The sequence below is a fragment of the Anastrepha ludens genome, chromosome 3 (assembly GCF_028408465.1).
Source record: "Anastrepha ludens isolate Willacy chromosome 3, idAnaLude1.1, whole genome shotgun sequence".
Lineage (NCBI taxonomy): Eukaryota > Metazoa > Arthropoda > Insecta > Diptera > Tephritidae > Anastrepha > Anastrepha ludens.
The window spans coordinates 130240383-130255863 of record NC_071499.1 but is presented as its reverse complement, the minus strand read 5'-3'; the positions used below and the strand labels follow the sequence as shown (position 1 = coordinate 130255863).

The window sequence follows — 15481 nt, the reverse complement described above, 5'->3', positions numbered from 1 at the left end:
ATCTTTCCTTAATAACTTCAATTCGCGTACATTTTTCCCTTCGATTTTCTTCATAACTTTTAAACCTTCTTCAAAAGCATTGTAACAATTTATACTTTTATCACCGGTAATTCCAGTGGCAATTGACATAATTGCATCTGTATCAGGAAAAGGACTGTGTTCTTTGAAAAAGTCTACCAATCTTTACATCGATACCATCCCTTTCTATTCTAGGATCTGTAGAATCACTGTGTTGACGACTTTTATTGAAAGATATGTCACAAACATTTTATAAACTACACTTTCAGTGGCACCTCGTTTAAAAGGACCCCCTTCCACGCTCATTCCTTTCATTAAAGTCTGATTACTTGCAATACCAGAAAAAAAAATTTGATCGCCTAGATGTTAAATATCCTGTTGTATATTTTTCGAACTCTGCTGGATCCATTTTACACTGTAATGCCTTCATATCTTGCAGATAAATTTGTGCAACCTTCGATATTTGTTCGTCATTCAATACATTTAAAAAATCCGCATTATTCTCCTTAAGATCTTCAAAAATTAATTGTGATAAAGCCTGCTGCAATAAGGTATGAGCACGTACTGCTTTAGCATAGGCACGTCCTGACGTTATGTGATTTCATTGTAATTGAACATTTCAAAAATCATCGATATTTGTTCGTCATTCAATACATTTAAAAAATCCGCATTATTCTCCTTAAGATCTTCAAAAATTAATTGTGATAAAGCCTGCTGCAATAAGGTATGAGCACGTACTGCTCTAGCATACTCACGTCCTGACGTTATGTGATCAATCGTATTTTCTGCATAAATGGTAGAAAGAACTTCTTTTATCCCACTTCCAGCCATAATATAACCAATAATATATAACGTTGGGAAGATGTTTGTCTTTATCTATTTACGTAAAATTTAACGTAGAACTAAAAAAAAATTATTTCCAACTAAATATTATGCTCCAATATAATAATTTTTCATATTTTTTTGTTTAAAAATGAAAAAATTAATTGCACAATATAATATTGGTAGAAGTTACAATTTAGAGCATACAAAAGAAAATCCTGTTGGTTACATGGCAATTCATTCAGTCCCTATGAGATCCGAGGTCAAAACCCCCGGGCGCTCCACTATAAAAAGTGTGAAAATAATTGCATGCATCGATTTCTGTTTGTAAATGAAATAAACTTATTAAGTAAATGTGTAATATTTTAACAAATCGTAGATGAATCTATAACACTTGAACGGCTAAGATATTTGGAAGAGCAGTACTTGACATACTTATTCCGGGAACGTAAGTTAGGAGAAAAAGTGGACTTTCGTTTCAAGCTTCAGCAATGGAAAATCGCAAATGGAAGTACAAACATAAAATTTGAATTTTATTCGGTAAACAAAATAAAACTTTTCTATTTAAGGGATATTCTGATGTCAAAGCCTGCGATACAATATCTGTAGACACGACTTTCCTGGAAGACGTGGAAAATTCACAATATTTAAACTGCAGTCAATCAACAAAGCTCTTCTTCTAAAGTTATTCACGATCCTAATGGGTACCGCGGCTCCATTGTGAGTATATACATATGCAAATATCTACAGTGAACGTTAAAAGAAATTGTGCATCATAAAATTGCAATATTCACGAAAAATTACTTATTCTAAAAAAAGTTCGCAAATTCCTGGTAAAAGTATTCATTCACGAATACAATAAAAAATGTAAATAATAAATAATAATAAATACAATAAATAATATAAGTTAAAGTTCGAGTATGCAGTTTTGTAGCTTGTTAAATTTTGGTATAATAAGATACTATTACTTAAAAGCCTACTATTACTTAAGCCGCTAAAACAATTACCTGATTTTTGGCAATTCTTTTTTCTAAACCCCCGAATTTTTTTGCATACAAATTTATAAGCTTGATTTTTTCTTAGTATCGTACTATACTAAAATTTAAATTACATTAAATTAAATCTTAAATTTAATGTTTTGCTGTATTCTTGTGAATACTTGTATTAGAAATTAGCGAAATTATTAATTTTTATATTAGTAAAAATTGCAATTTTATGGTGTATAGTTTCTTTTCACGCTCACTGTAAAGTATTTCAATTTACATTCAAAATTTAGAATATTCAATCAGTATTGGGGAGTCATCCAAATGGATACTATGTCAATCAGACTTACAAAGAAACTGGAAAACTGAACGACGCAGCACGTAAAATTCTAATAGATTCTATAGTAACTTGGCACTTGAGACATAAAATAAAACTTGGAAGAAAAGAATTTGAGCACATTTCTATTAAAATTGAAGAAACATTCAATGATGACAAGGTTTGTCTTTTATTTAAAACGATATTTTGATATTTTTATTTGGATATTTTCTACATAGGCAATTTATTTTTATTTAATTGGATCGCGGCCTTCAGGAAGATTGTATGACAAATATTATAATTAATACTGCAAAACTTTTAAAGAGAACGGGTGAATTTGTTTATGAAAAAAGCAATATAGGTGGTGAATCCCCAAAAGCTGATATTTCAAACTGTGGAGAAGAAACAGGTATACTGAAGCCAAATTTTTCTACGTCTTATGTGTACCATTATCAACATTTTGATTTATTCCTTAGAAATTGCAAAGGCTCAAGATTGGCTAAAAATTTTTACGGAACCCTGGAATGACGTGCAGGAAAATTGGCGAAAGTGTTTTAAAAAACGAAGACAAGAAATTCTAAGCACAAACGGTACACAAAACAGATTTTTTGAAGTCTTACAAAATTGGAAGCTCTTTTCACATTCATTGGGGAATAACCTGATAAGTAAAGAGCTTATGATAATTATAAATAGGGCAACTCAAATAAAAATTTGAATGTTTTCCAAATTTTACGAATTACCATAGTACAATATATAGTAACAGTATCAATCTATTTTTAGATTCAAATCGATTTTAGTTATTTGCATCCACATTCCACATCCATCGTCGATAAATGGAAGACCTTTAATCTCAAAATAATCCCACTGCTAAAAACAAAGTTAACGGATCCGGCGCACTTGCAACAATTGGAAACAATAAAATCACAAGAAAAAGGTTTGTCAAGGCATTTACTCAAACATATATTTATTTATATTTACATATCTTTACTATTTCTAAACATATACATAGGTTCAGAACAGATCATTGCACTACTGCTTCATGTTTTGCTGCGTCCAACAATAAAACGAAAAGCAAATACCGCAAAAAAGATTTACCGGTCTACTATCAAAGATTCGGAGATGTCGTTTATTCTTCATGTTGTTACGGCAAATGATGTTGAAAACTGTTTAAACAAGCTGAAGACTTCCCTTTATGATCGCGGTGAGACCTTACCACCATTAATTATTGCAGTTGGCTATAATTTATGTGACGCTAAATTTTATGTTTACTTTGATGAAATCAAATATGAGATGCCCTGTTTTTTGAGTGCGTTTGATACTTGCTTAAGACATTTCATGTCCTTCATTTAAAATACCCCAGTGATAGCTTAGAATTTTGGTTGTTTGTTCAAAAGTATTTTTATTCGATAAATTTAGAAGGCGACAAGCATCCCCAAATGTACTGTGTTTAATTAACGATCTTAAATAATATGTTAAGAAAACTTTGTCAATAAGCGTACATATACAGTGGCTCAATAAAGAACTCGGACAAACCTTAGTTAAAACTTTGTATAAAAAACACTGCTAAAATAAGAGCAATTTGAAACAATATTTTTCGATTTCTAAATGCTTTATTTATATAATTTAAGAAATAACAAAAACATAAGATAAGTCGTGTGCACTTCTTTTACAACAACAAAAAAATTTCAAAATGAGGAGAATTCACGCCAACTCGGACATTAATTTTACTTTAAAAGCCAATAAAAATAAAAATTAATATTTTGTGGGAAACCCTTTAGATTTAATAAGAGCATTTAGTCGTTTCGGCATTGACTCCACCAAATTTCTGCAAACGGAAGGATCAATTTAGCCCATTCGTCCTTAAGAGCAGCTTCAAGGCCCTTTTTGTTTGAAATTTTGTGATTTTTGAGTTTATTCTCCAAATGCGCCCATAAATGCTCAATCACGTTTATATCAGGGTACTGTGGTGGAGTTTCGAGCACTTTCGGGCAGTTATACATCAACCACAAGCGAACATCAAGCGCCTTATGCTTGGGGTCATTGTCTTGGTAAAAATAAAATTGTTCCTTTATACCCAATTTTTTAGCACTTTGAATTAAATTTCTTTTTAAAATTGAAAGATATTGCTTGTGATCCATTATGCCATCAACAAAATAAAGATTTCCGGATCCGGAGGCGGACATACATCCCCAAACCATCACTGAACCCACACCGTGTTTAATAGTGGCACGCAGGTTTTTCTCTTTCAGCTCCTCATTTGGCTTCCTCCATACATACGTCTGCCCATCTGATCTGAATATATTGTATTTGCTTTCGTCGCAAAATATCACATCTTTCCAGAATTCAATGTCCTTATTTTTATAGGTTTTGCAAAATTAATTCGTTTCTTTTTATTTTCCTTACTAATGTAGGGTTTTTTTTTTTGCGACTCTACCATTGACGTTGTTTTTTCTTAGAACTAATCGCAAAGTTTCTGGATTGCAGTCAATTTCGAGATGTTCTTTAACTTGTGTTGTAAGTTTTGGAGCACTTAAATGAGGATTTGCTCTGACTTGGTTTACTATCCACCGCTCGTTAGCGTCCGTAAAAAGCTTTGGCCGTCCTGTTTTCACTTTGTTTTCTACAGATTTTGTTTCTTTAAAGCGTTTTATGGTGTCACATACAGTTGATCGCGGTCGATTTACAAGTTTGCCGATTTCACGCATGGTTTTTCCATTTTTATGTTGCTCAATAATTATTTTTCGCACTTCCACCGAAGTTTGGGCACGTTGCACAGTGCGGCCGATTCCCAAAAAGCTGGCCAAAAGTCGAAAAAAAAAGTTTCTAGATGGAGTTTTTTTGTCTTTGGGTTGGCTACAGTAATGCCTTGAGTAGTGAAAACCTTTCATAGCAACGTCCTGTACCCTAAGTATCCTCTGTATTTTCAGTCGCAACGTGGCCTTCGTTTGAGCATCGTATTACTGTCGATGAATAGTGAAAGTTGTACACATTTGAAAGATTTTGTAATGAAGTTAATTGAACAAAACCAAGTGGAATCATCTTCGGAAGGTTAGTAAAATACGAGAAATCTTTAGTACATATCAATACCTCGACACAAAATTTTTAGCTGCAGCAATACGTAGATACATTTTTTGCAATTTTTTTTATAAAATTTGAGTTTTCAAACTGTATAGTAATACAACGCCGTCATATGCTGCTTTGAAACCTATTAAAGGTTACTCAAAAAAGTAATGGTTACTGAATAAAACAAGATTCAGCTGCTACCACTTGCTACCTTGCGACCCCGAAAACATATAAATTTAAATGCATTTTGATTATGTTCTTGAATATACGCTATTTCACGTGAGGGGGTGGCCAATAGGGGTGGAAGGGGGTGGATTTTCAAAATTTTAAGATCAAATTCGTAATCAGCGACCCTGAAAACATAAATTAACATGCATCTTGATTATGTTCTAGAATATACGCTATTTCACGTGAGGGGGTGACCAATAGGGGTGGAAGGGGGTGGATTTTCAAAATTGTAAGATCAAATTCGTAATCAGCGACCCCGAAAACATATAAATTAACATGCATCTTGATTATGTTCTAGAATATACGCTATTTCACGTGAGGGGGTGGCCAATAGGGGTGGAAGGGGGTGGATTTTCAAAATTTTAAGATCAAATTCGTAATCAGCGACCCCGACAACCCCCGAGTAAGAAATTTTGAATCAATTACTTAATTTTTTGAGTTTTGGCCAGCTTTTCGGGAATCGGCCGCACTGTGCGTTGTCGACTCATTTTACAAAAAAGAAAATGCGTACTTGACACAATTTACTTCCAAAACTGTCGATCGCTCCTCAATTAACTATATATAATTTAAAAAATGGGATTCCCCCATTTAAACTGTCAGAAATTACGAAGTGATGCCAGATGTCCGAGTTCTTTTTTGGCGTGAATTCTCCTCATTTTGAAAGTTTTTTGTTATTGTAAAAGAAGTGCACACGACTTATCTTATGTTTTTGTTATTTCTTAAATTATATAAATAAAGCATTTAGAAATCGAAAAATATTGTTTCAAATTGCCTTTATTTTAGCAGTGTTATACAAAGTTTTAACTAAGGTTTGTCCGAGTTCTTTATTGAGCCACTGTATGTATGTATAATAATTCAATATGGTATCGTGCTTTTTGTGTGAACAAGTTTTTCAAAATGTGGATTTTCTTGCAATCCACTTTAAAGTTTTACATAATTTGACATCTTCAAGCACCTTCTTTTGTGTACATTGCTGTCACCATTTTCAGGGGCTAAAACCATTTAAAAAACATTTTAAAAACTCGCACTCATGTATTTCTCATTCGGTTAATTCACTGATAAGTAATAGCTCATTGAATAACACCAATGAAACTATAAATACTCAAAGTATAAGTCAAGCAGAATTTCCCAGCGAAACTATATTTTCAGCAAATTTTTTTGAAAATATTGTTCTACAATTTCTTACTAAATTACATAGCAAATCAAATTTTACCAGAAAAGATATAGAAATGCTTGTGAATGACTTAACTGAACTTTTATTTTTACCAATAGCGACCTTTTTAGAGAATGATTTACTAAACAATGAGAAAGATGACAATATTGAAAATATAAGGGAACTCCTATCATTCCTAAAAGATCCATTTTATAAATTTAAAACATTTTATAAGTTGCTAAAAGCTCTTAAAGATAAAGATGCTTGGGAGGATGCTAAAGAATTCGAAATTGATAATAGAGTCCAACCCTTACTTTCGAAAAATGAAATAGTTTTTATGGAAAAGCAAAGTAAAGGTACTAGCATGCCAATAAATTTTCAGATAAAAAAGTTTTTTGAGCTACCTAACGTTCTGAAAGATACTTTATGCAACACAAAATTGAGCAGTATTGTCAACGGCGCATTATGGAAAGAAAAAATTAAACTTTTTCCGAACAAAGATGTCATTCCCTATATCATTTATTTTGATGACTTCGAAATTAATAACCCTCTAGGGTCGCATAAAGGAGATCAATCTGTTGCTGCTTTCTATTATACTTTTCCTTCAATACCTGAGCACCATCTTTCTTCACTAGAAAATATATTTCCAGCTCTTTTTTTTAAAAGTAGATATAAAAGCTACGGAAATGAAGCCTCTCTAAAACTTTTAGTGGAAGAAATAAAAGATCTAGAGGAGAATGGTATATGTATTAAAGTAAATGGCACAGAAAATCGATATTTTTTTGTACTACTGCTTATCACTGGAGATAATTTAGGGCTCAATAGTGTTCTCGGCTTCACAAAGAGTTTTTCTTCAATATTTTACTGTAGGCGTTGCTTATATAACAAGACAGAATGTTCTTACGTGGTACGCGAAAGTGACGATAAGCTTCGAACAGAATTGAACTATATGCAGGGATTACATTTAAATGAGACATACGAAAAGCGAATTAAATTATCTGGGATATCAGAGGACTCTATTTTTAATTCCATAAGCTCATTTCATGTTATTCAAAATATGTATGGAGACATGCATGAAGTTTTCGAAGGAATCTGCCACTATGATATCTGTAAGATCTTGCTTCATTTTATTGAAACAGAAAAATGCTTAGATATAGCCACTTTGAATGCAAGAAAGTGTATTTTTCGATATGGCGAAACCGAAATTGGTAATATATCTCCTTCTATAAATATTTATCATTTAAAAAGAAATAAATTAAACATGTCCGCTCGTGAAATGTGGACCTTCTGTCATTTTCTTCCACTAATGATAGGTGATTTAATTTCAACCGATAGCAAGCATTGGCAATTGCTATGTCTATTATTTCAAATATTAGATTTATTGCTTAGGACCGAATTTGATGACAATATTTTAAACGGAATGCAAGAAAAAATCGAGGAACACTATAGGCTTTACATTGAGCTTTTTGGATCTACGTTACAACCCAAATTTCATTTCCTGATTCACTACCCAAATTTTATAAAAAATGTTGGACCATTAAAAAATCTGTGGTGCTTTAAATTCGAATCTAAACACAGGGAATTAAAAATATACATGAATTCAATAACATCGAGAGAAAATACGACTATTTCAATTGCAACTAAATGTTTACTAAAATTTTCTAATAGAATATTGCTCGAAAAAGTTTTTGAAGATAAGTATACAACAGGATTTGTTAATAACGGCACAATTTTAATTAAGACATATTTCAGGAACGCAAGCAATGTTTCGAATATTGAATTTCTTTCACAAAACATATCTGTAAATACTACATATAATTTCACAGATAGAATCACTATAAAAAGCACTTTTTACAAAGTGAGTTATTTTTTACTTTCCAAAGCTTTTGATATTTTCGAGATCAAGGACATAGTTTTACTAGGAGATTTCGAAGTAGGCTTTGTTTGCATCAAGCACAAAATTTAAAGTTTTTCTGACCATTTCCAGTCATATTTGGTTTCACTGAAAGAAAGTATTGGAGGTTGAATTAGTTTTAAAGGTTTTTTTCGAAGATTTGGGGCTTTATTGTGAAAAAACGGTACAAAATATTTTATTTGAAGTATTGGCCATCGCTAGCTACAACTTTCGCCCATCTTTCGGGCAATTTCCGGATGCCGTTTCTCCAAAATTCTGGCCGCTGCTTGGCTATCCATGACTCAACCCATATTTTGGTAGCCTCGTACGAGGAGAACCGCTGGTCCGCCAAATCGAGACTCATATGCCGGAACAAATGATAATCGGAGGGAGCTATGTCTGGACTATACGGCGGGTGGGGTAACACTTCCCAGCCAAGCGTTCCAAGGTATTTTTTGACAGGTTGAGCAACATGCGGCCGAGCGTTGTCATGTTGCAAAATAACCTTGTCGTGCCTTTTTACCGCTTCCGGCCGTTTTTCTTTCAATGCCCGGCTTAAACGCATCAATTGCAGTCGGTAACGATCCCCCGTGATTGTTTCGCCCGGTTGGAGCAGCTCAAAATATACGACGCCGACCTGATCCCTCCAAATGCAGAGCATGATTTTCTTCTTTTCTCAAACCCCATGATTTTTTGCGTTTTGGGTTATCGTAGTGGATCCATTTTTCGTCGCCAGTCACCACCCGATGCAAAAAACCCTTCCGATTTTGTCGCTCGATCAGCAATTCGCACGTAAAAAATCGCCGTTCGACGTCGCGCAGCTTCAACTCGTACGGGACCCAATGTCCTTGCTTTTGGATCATTCCCATCGCTTTTAGACGCTTGCAAACGGTTGATTTATCAACGCCCAATGATTCAGCAAGCTCTTCTTGGGTTTGGCACGAGTCCTCGTTTACCAATTCCCCCAATTCCGCGTCCTCGAACTTTTTGGGCTGGCCAAGACGCTCCTTGTCTTCGGTGTGAAAATCACCACTTTTGAATCGTCGAAACCAGTACTCACATGTTGAAATCGACGGAGTATGGTCTGGGTAGGCCTCCTGCAGCAATTCACGGGCTTGGGCTGTATTTTTTTTCAAATTGAAGCAGAAAAGCAAAGCTTCCCGCAAATTGCGTTTCGACGGCACGAAAGTTGACATACTCGGAGCACGAAAACAAACACTGCGTTGTTTATACTTCAGCGAAATGACAGATACTGATAAACAAAGCCTAGGGATGAGGCTTTGTCATGAATATATATTCAGTATTGCCAACGCGATAAAGTGATAAATAGCGCCATCTGTGTGTTACCTTTAAAACTAATTCAACCTCCCAATAGTTTTACAATTCTACACCCGTCCAAATTTTACAAGTCACCTTTACATATAAATTGCTCTCCAAATGAAAATTTATATATAAGACCGAAATTCTATTAATACAGTGTACATATACAATATATTTTCTAATAAAAACACATGTTTAAGCTAAGAAAAATAAACTAAATTAGAGACATAGGGGTTTTAAAATCATTCGATCCTCCAAATTGAAGTCATTTTTTAAAAGATGTTTTGTGCAAAACGAATAATGCAAACGCCATATAATTTTTGTAAAGACTGTTATGGATAATTAAAAATATGGTTTAAAAGCTTTTACTATGCTACATATTGTTTTTACAAATTTAGTATGTTTAGTTTTCCTGAAAAAAAATTTAATGTACTTTTTTTTATATACAGGTATCTGAGGGAGATTCCTGAATAATTATAATTTAATTAGTTATAAAACTGAAAACTTGTGATTAAAACTACATTAAAAAAGCTCGAGGAGATTTGTAAAAGGTTCTGATTTAACCTTTTTTTTTAATTGTACGTACACTTATTTATTTATGTTTAAAACGTTATCTTAAAGACTGTTAGGGATAACTTGAAAAAAATCTCGAACATTGTTACTTTTTGTGAATTATCTTTATTAAAATCCATTAAAAAAAAAAAAAATAAATTTTCCTGAATAAAATACAAATACTGTTTTTATCTTTACAACGTTGATGTTTAAATCAAAACGATATAGAGTAGAAATGTAACTATAAAGATTCTAATTGTATAATAACTATTCTACAAAAATTTTATTGTATCTAAAATTGTGGTAATACTAAACAATTAATATTGTTATCACACAATTTATATTATAGGATTACAGTATAAATAGTACTTTGACAATTTTAATTGTTTATGTACCACAACTTCAGTAACAATACAATTTTTATAGTAATGTAACAGTAAAAATAGTTAATTCTACAATTTCTGTGGTAACAATACAATTTTTGTAGTAATGTAACAGTAAAAATAGTTAATTCTACAATTTTTGTTGTTATATTACAATTTTTACATTAGTTTTTACCAACTTTTGTGGCTAGGTGGGCATTACAATTAATATTAGTTAATTTTACCAATTTTTATAGGTTGCAGCCATACGGACCTACATTTGTGGTTAAGTGAACCAATTTCACATTGTTAAATTTCAACCTTTTTTTTTGGTAAAATTAACAATTTTTAACCACAACTTCAGTAAGGGTTGCTGACTATTTTCTATTGGTTGGTTTCATCCATATTTATAGGTTGGAGCCGTTTTAACATAGTTTTTCGGTTAGTTTTACAAATAAAATTTTTTGAGTGTAGAGGCTGAAGTAAGGACAGAATTAGGCTTAGTTGTGTCCAGTAAGCTCGTGCGAAGGCGTCTGAATGAAAATAAAATATTTGGTCGCATAAGCACAAAAAACCTGCTCCTATCAAAAAAGAATATTAAAGCGCGTTTATCATTCGCGCGTAGGCACCTTTGGACAGGTGCCAAAAGTTAATTGAGAGTTTACCACGCAGGTGTCAAGCAGTTATGCAGAATAACGGCTATTCTACCAAATATTGATATGGCAAATAATAATAGTCAACAATCTTTTCTCAATTCTTACAAATATTTAATATTTTTTACAGAAATCAAGCTATGGAGATGGCGTCAACGTTATGGTATTAAATTTAAAAGATTTCATGGTGAAGGAAAAGAAAATGATGAAGTAAGCGCAGCCAGTTTTAAAAACGAATTTTTACCTAACATCCTTAAAAACCGTAAAATTGATGACATTTTTAATGCTGATGAAAGTGCACTTTTATACAAAGCCCTACCAAATGCAACGTTTATGACCAATTGTGAAAAACCAACCGGATGGAAAACCCAAAAATCTCGACTTACACTACTTTTTTTGTGTAATGCTACCGGAACATTTAAAAAAATATACACAATTGGCAAATTTAAAAATCCTCGCTGTTTTAAAAAACGTAATCCACCTTTGCCTTATTTTGCAAATGTAAAAGCTTGGATGACGTCAACATTGTGGTCTGAAATTATTCAGGAACTTGATAATGATATGGTCGCCAAAGACAAAAATATTTTACTCTTCGTTGACAACGCTTCTTGTCATAAAATAAACTTCAAACCTCGCAACATAGAAATAGAATTTCTCCCACCTAACACTATTGCTTTGATTCAACCCCTTGACCAGGGCATTATACACGCATTCAAAGCAGAGTATAGGAAAATTCTTGTTCGAAAACAGATAAGTGCAATTGAACGTGGAGTTCCACTTCAAACTTATATTAAATCAATATCTATATTGGACGTTCTGCATTATATCAAAAGGGCTTGGTGGTTAGTGAAGCCTGAAACAATTTGTAATTGTTTCAAGAAGGTAAGAAGTCGTTACATGAATGCAACCATATCTGTACTTATGATTACATATCTTCCAGGCAGGAATTTGTAATACAAACGCAGATGTGGTAAGCTGCGAAGTTGAGCTTGGTATTTTGGAGGAAATACCAAACACCGAAGAATACATACATTGCGATGACGAGCTTCAATGTAGAGGACTTCTTACAGATGAACAAATTGTTGCGAACCTGTGCGATGTGCCTTCATCTGAAATCAGTAGTGGAGATGAAAACTCAGAAGAGAATCATGATGTCTCAAAAGCCACTAGTGTTAAGGAGGCATTATCCGCATTAAATACCTTGGAAACATTTTTCATGGAAAACCCTATGGAAACAAATTTTAAAATCTTTGAAATGGAAGAAATGATTGTCAAATTTGCAAAAACAAAAAAAGTTTCACAAAGTAAAATCACTAGCTATTTTTCGTAAAAGAGTTTCTATCGCAATATGTACATATTAAAATACCTTCATTATACTTTATAACTTCTAAATATATACATAATTTTTTCAACTAAATATATCAAACAAACCAGAGTTTTGGGTTTCCGCTTAGCTGCACATTTCGCTTAGGTGCACGAAATCATGTGCAGCGGAAGTAAATGCACCTAAACGGAATATACTGTAGTGATATTGAAAGTAGTAGCGACGAATTAGAATTCGAAGTTCATGGTGAACATTACAGAAATAACATAGACGCTCTTGGCCGTGATGAAGCAGACAATATTGAACTAAGCCATGAATCCGATTCTAATGATAGTGATATATTTCCTGCAGTACGACGACACATACCGAGAATTGAAAGTGATATTGAGGGATTTGAAAGTGATACAGAAGGAAATATAGAAGACACAACAGATTCAACTGGAAATGACGAATGGATGGATGTTTCGGAAGTGGATAATATTCCATCTCCTATGGATTTCGATATTTCACCTCGAATTGCCGGACCACAAATTTCCAACGATATAAAAGAACCGTTAGATTTTTTTCAATTATATTTTACGGATACATTGATTGATTCCATAATAAAAGAGACAAATGATTACGCAAATTCAAGACTGCGTGGAAGGCAATTGTCAAGGAGATCAATATGGAATACATGGAGTGATGTTAATCGGAAAGAATTTCTGGCCTTCATCGGAGTGATCTTGAATATGGGAACCATGCCGGTTGCAAATCTCCAGGAATATTGGTGTACCAAGTTCACCAGTAAAATTCCATTCTTTTCAGACGTATTTACCCGAGATAGATTCCAGCAAATATTTTGGATGCTTCATTAACACAAAAATGCACCAGTAGGCAGAAATACGTGCTTAAGGACTCGCATTCAAAAAGCTAATAACTTTTTACAATACATCAACTCAAAATTTTCCGAACATTTTATACCGTATCAGTCGATTTGCGTTGATGAATCCGTTATAAAATTTAAGGGGAAAATATGTTTTATGACATATAATCCAGCTAAACCCACTAAATGGGGAATTAGAATTTACGTTCTGGCCGACTCAACTACCGGTTATGTTTATTCGGTTTTGCCTTATTACGGCAGTATTACTTCTGAAAATCTCATAAGACCTGATCTGCCTGTCAGTTCCAGAATTCCTTTAGACCTGTACAGAAAACTATTGGACAATGTTCCTAATGCTAAAGGTTATCATATGTATACCGACAGGTATTATACAAGCATACCCCTTGCTGAAGAACTGCTAAAAATGAATTGTTTCCTCACCGGCACAATCAAAACAAATAGGAAATATTTACCAACGACAATAAAAAAACCGCAATTTGTAAGAGACAGGAAAACAGTGGCTTACAGAAAAAGCAAAACCCTAGTTCTCGCATGGAAGGACAAAAGGATTGTCACTTTGTTAAGTACTCGTAATGAAGCGGGTTTGACATCGGTTGATAGAAGAGTACGTGGTGGTGAATTGGTCAGAATACAAAAACCTAAAATTGTTATCGATTACACAAAAAATATGCGTGGAGTAGATCGGGCCGACCAATATGCTGCAACATATTGTTTACTGAGAAAATCCCTGAAATGGTGGAGAAAACTATTTTTTTGGGGGATGGAAATGTGTACAGTAAATGCATATATATTGTACACTTCTGTTAAAAAAATAAATAATGAAAAACCAATGACACACTTGAAGTTTGTAAAATTGTTGGTGGACCAATTGATTGGGAATTTCCGACAAAACAGCACATCTCGAGAATACAGTTACACACCAAATACGGAGGCCAGACTCAACAACCACCTACATATTATACGTTCTGGAACCAAGAAAGATTGTGTAGTGGGTTCGAATAGAAAAATTCCAGGCGAAAGACGGCAGACCCATTATTTTTGTGATACCTGTCTAGAGAAGCCAAGATTACATATTGGCAATTGCTTCGAGAGGTATCACACTTTGGAAGATTACAAAATGTAATAATTTTATAATTTTTTTTATATATCCTAACATTTGTATCCATAAACAATTAAAAAAATAATAACATACAACGATGACTTTTCTTTCAATGCGTATATCATGAACTTACATGTGAATATGATCTTTTCACTCAAATGGCTTCGAGTTGCTGGTAATATGACTCAAAAAAAACTTCGAGTGCAAAGGGTTAAAAAAACTGGATTTAATTTGGTTTCATATCATTTAATCGAGCATTATATTGAACTCTTTTTAAGTGCGCTAAACGTTTGACGATAGCTGTATATATCATATTTTACCAGGTATAGCAGAATTGATTTTGGGGTCATAACTGACCCCACGATACCAGAGGGTTAACCCACTCATAATAGGATGCGATGCAAACGCACACCATAGAGTATGGGGCAGTAGTAATATCAATGATTTAGTTTAATATTATTGATGAATAACTGATGAATAACTCATCAAAATTTTAAAATAATTTTTACATACATAGTTATTATCTATAAAAAATATATACCAGGTGTATAAGCTTAAATCCGCTGATTGCTCGTAGATGGCGTTAGTGAGCATATCAAGTTACCATAGAAATACCATATTTTTTTTTGCATGGGTTCGACACCTGTTTACATCAATCACTGCACATCATCAGTGATTTCATACAGCAACACACTTTTTTCCTTGCGTAAATGTCTAATTTTGTGCCAAAAAAAGAGCATATGCGGGAAGCTCTACTTTTTTGCTTTAATTTGAAGAAATCGGCTGCTGAATCGCATCGAATGCTTGT

The 15481-nt window shown here is 33.4% G+C and overlaps 1 protein-coding gene and 1 long non-coding RNA gene across 2 annotated transcripts; both read left to right on the top strand.

Annotated features, from left to right (window-relative positions):
- The first annotated feature begins 2465 nt into the window (after positions 1–2465).
- LOC128859261 (uncharacterized) lies at positions 2466–3292 on the top strand. Its single transcript, XR_008454117.1, has 4 exons — positions 2466–2548; positions 2616–2729; positions 2920–3073; positions 3149–3292. It is a non-coding gene; the product is annotated as an uncharacterized LOC128859261 (long non-coding RNA).
- An 8633-nt stretch (positions 3293–11925) lies between these two features.
- On the top strand, positions 11926–12852 carry LOC128857742 (tigger transposable element-derived protein 6-like). Its single transcript, XM_054093486.1, has 2 exons — positions 11926–12246; positions 12305–12852. The coding sequence occupies exons 1-2, from the start codon at positions 11926–11928 to the stop codon at positions 12692–12694; spliced, it is 711 nt and encodes a 236-aa protein (XP_053949461.1). The 3' UTR covers positions 12695–12852.
- Positions 12853–15481: the final 2629 nt, after the last annotated feature.

Bases quoted from the DNA above. Each gene is read 5' to 3' on its own strand.
- LOC128857742 (XM_054093486.1), top strand. From the start codon at position 11,926: ATGGTCGCCAAAGACAAAAATATTTTACTCTTCGTTGACAACGCTTCT. The intron at 12,247-12,304 runs GTAAGAAGTCGT...CATATCTTCCAG, and splicing joins TTTGTAATTGTTTCAAGAAG to GCAGGAATTTGTAATACAAA.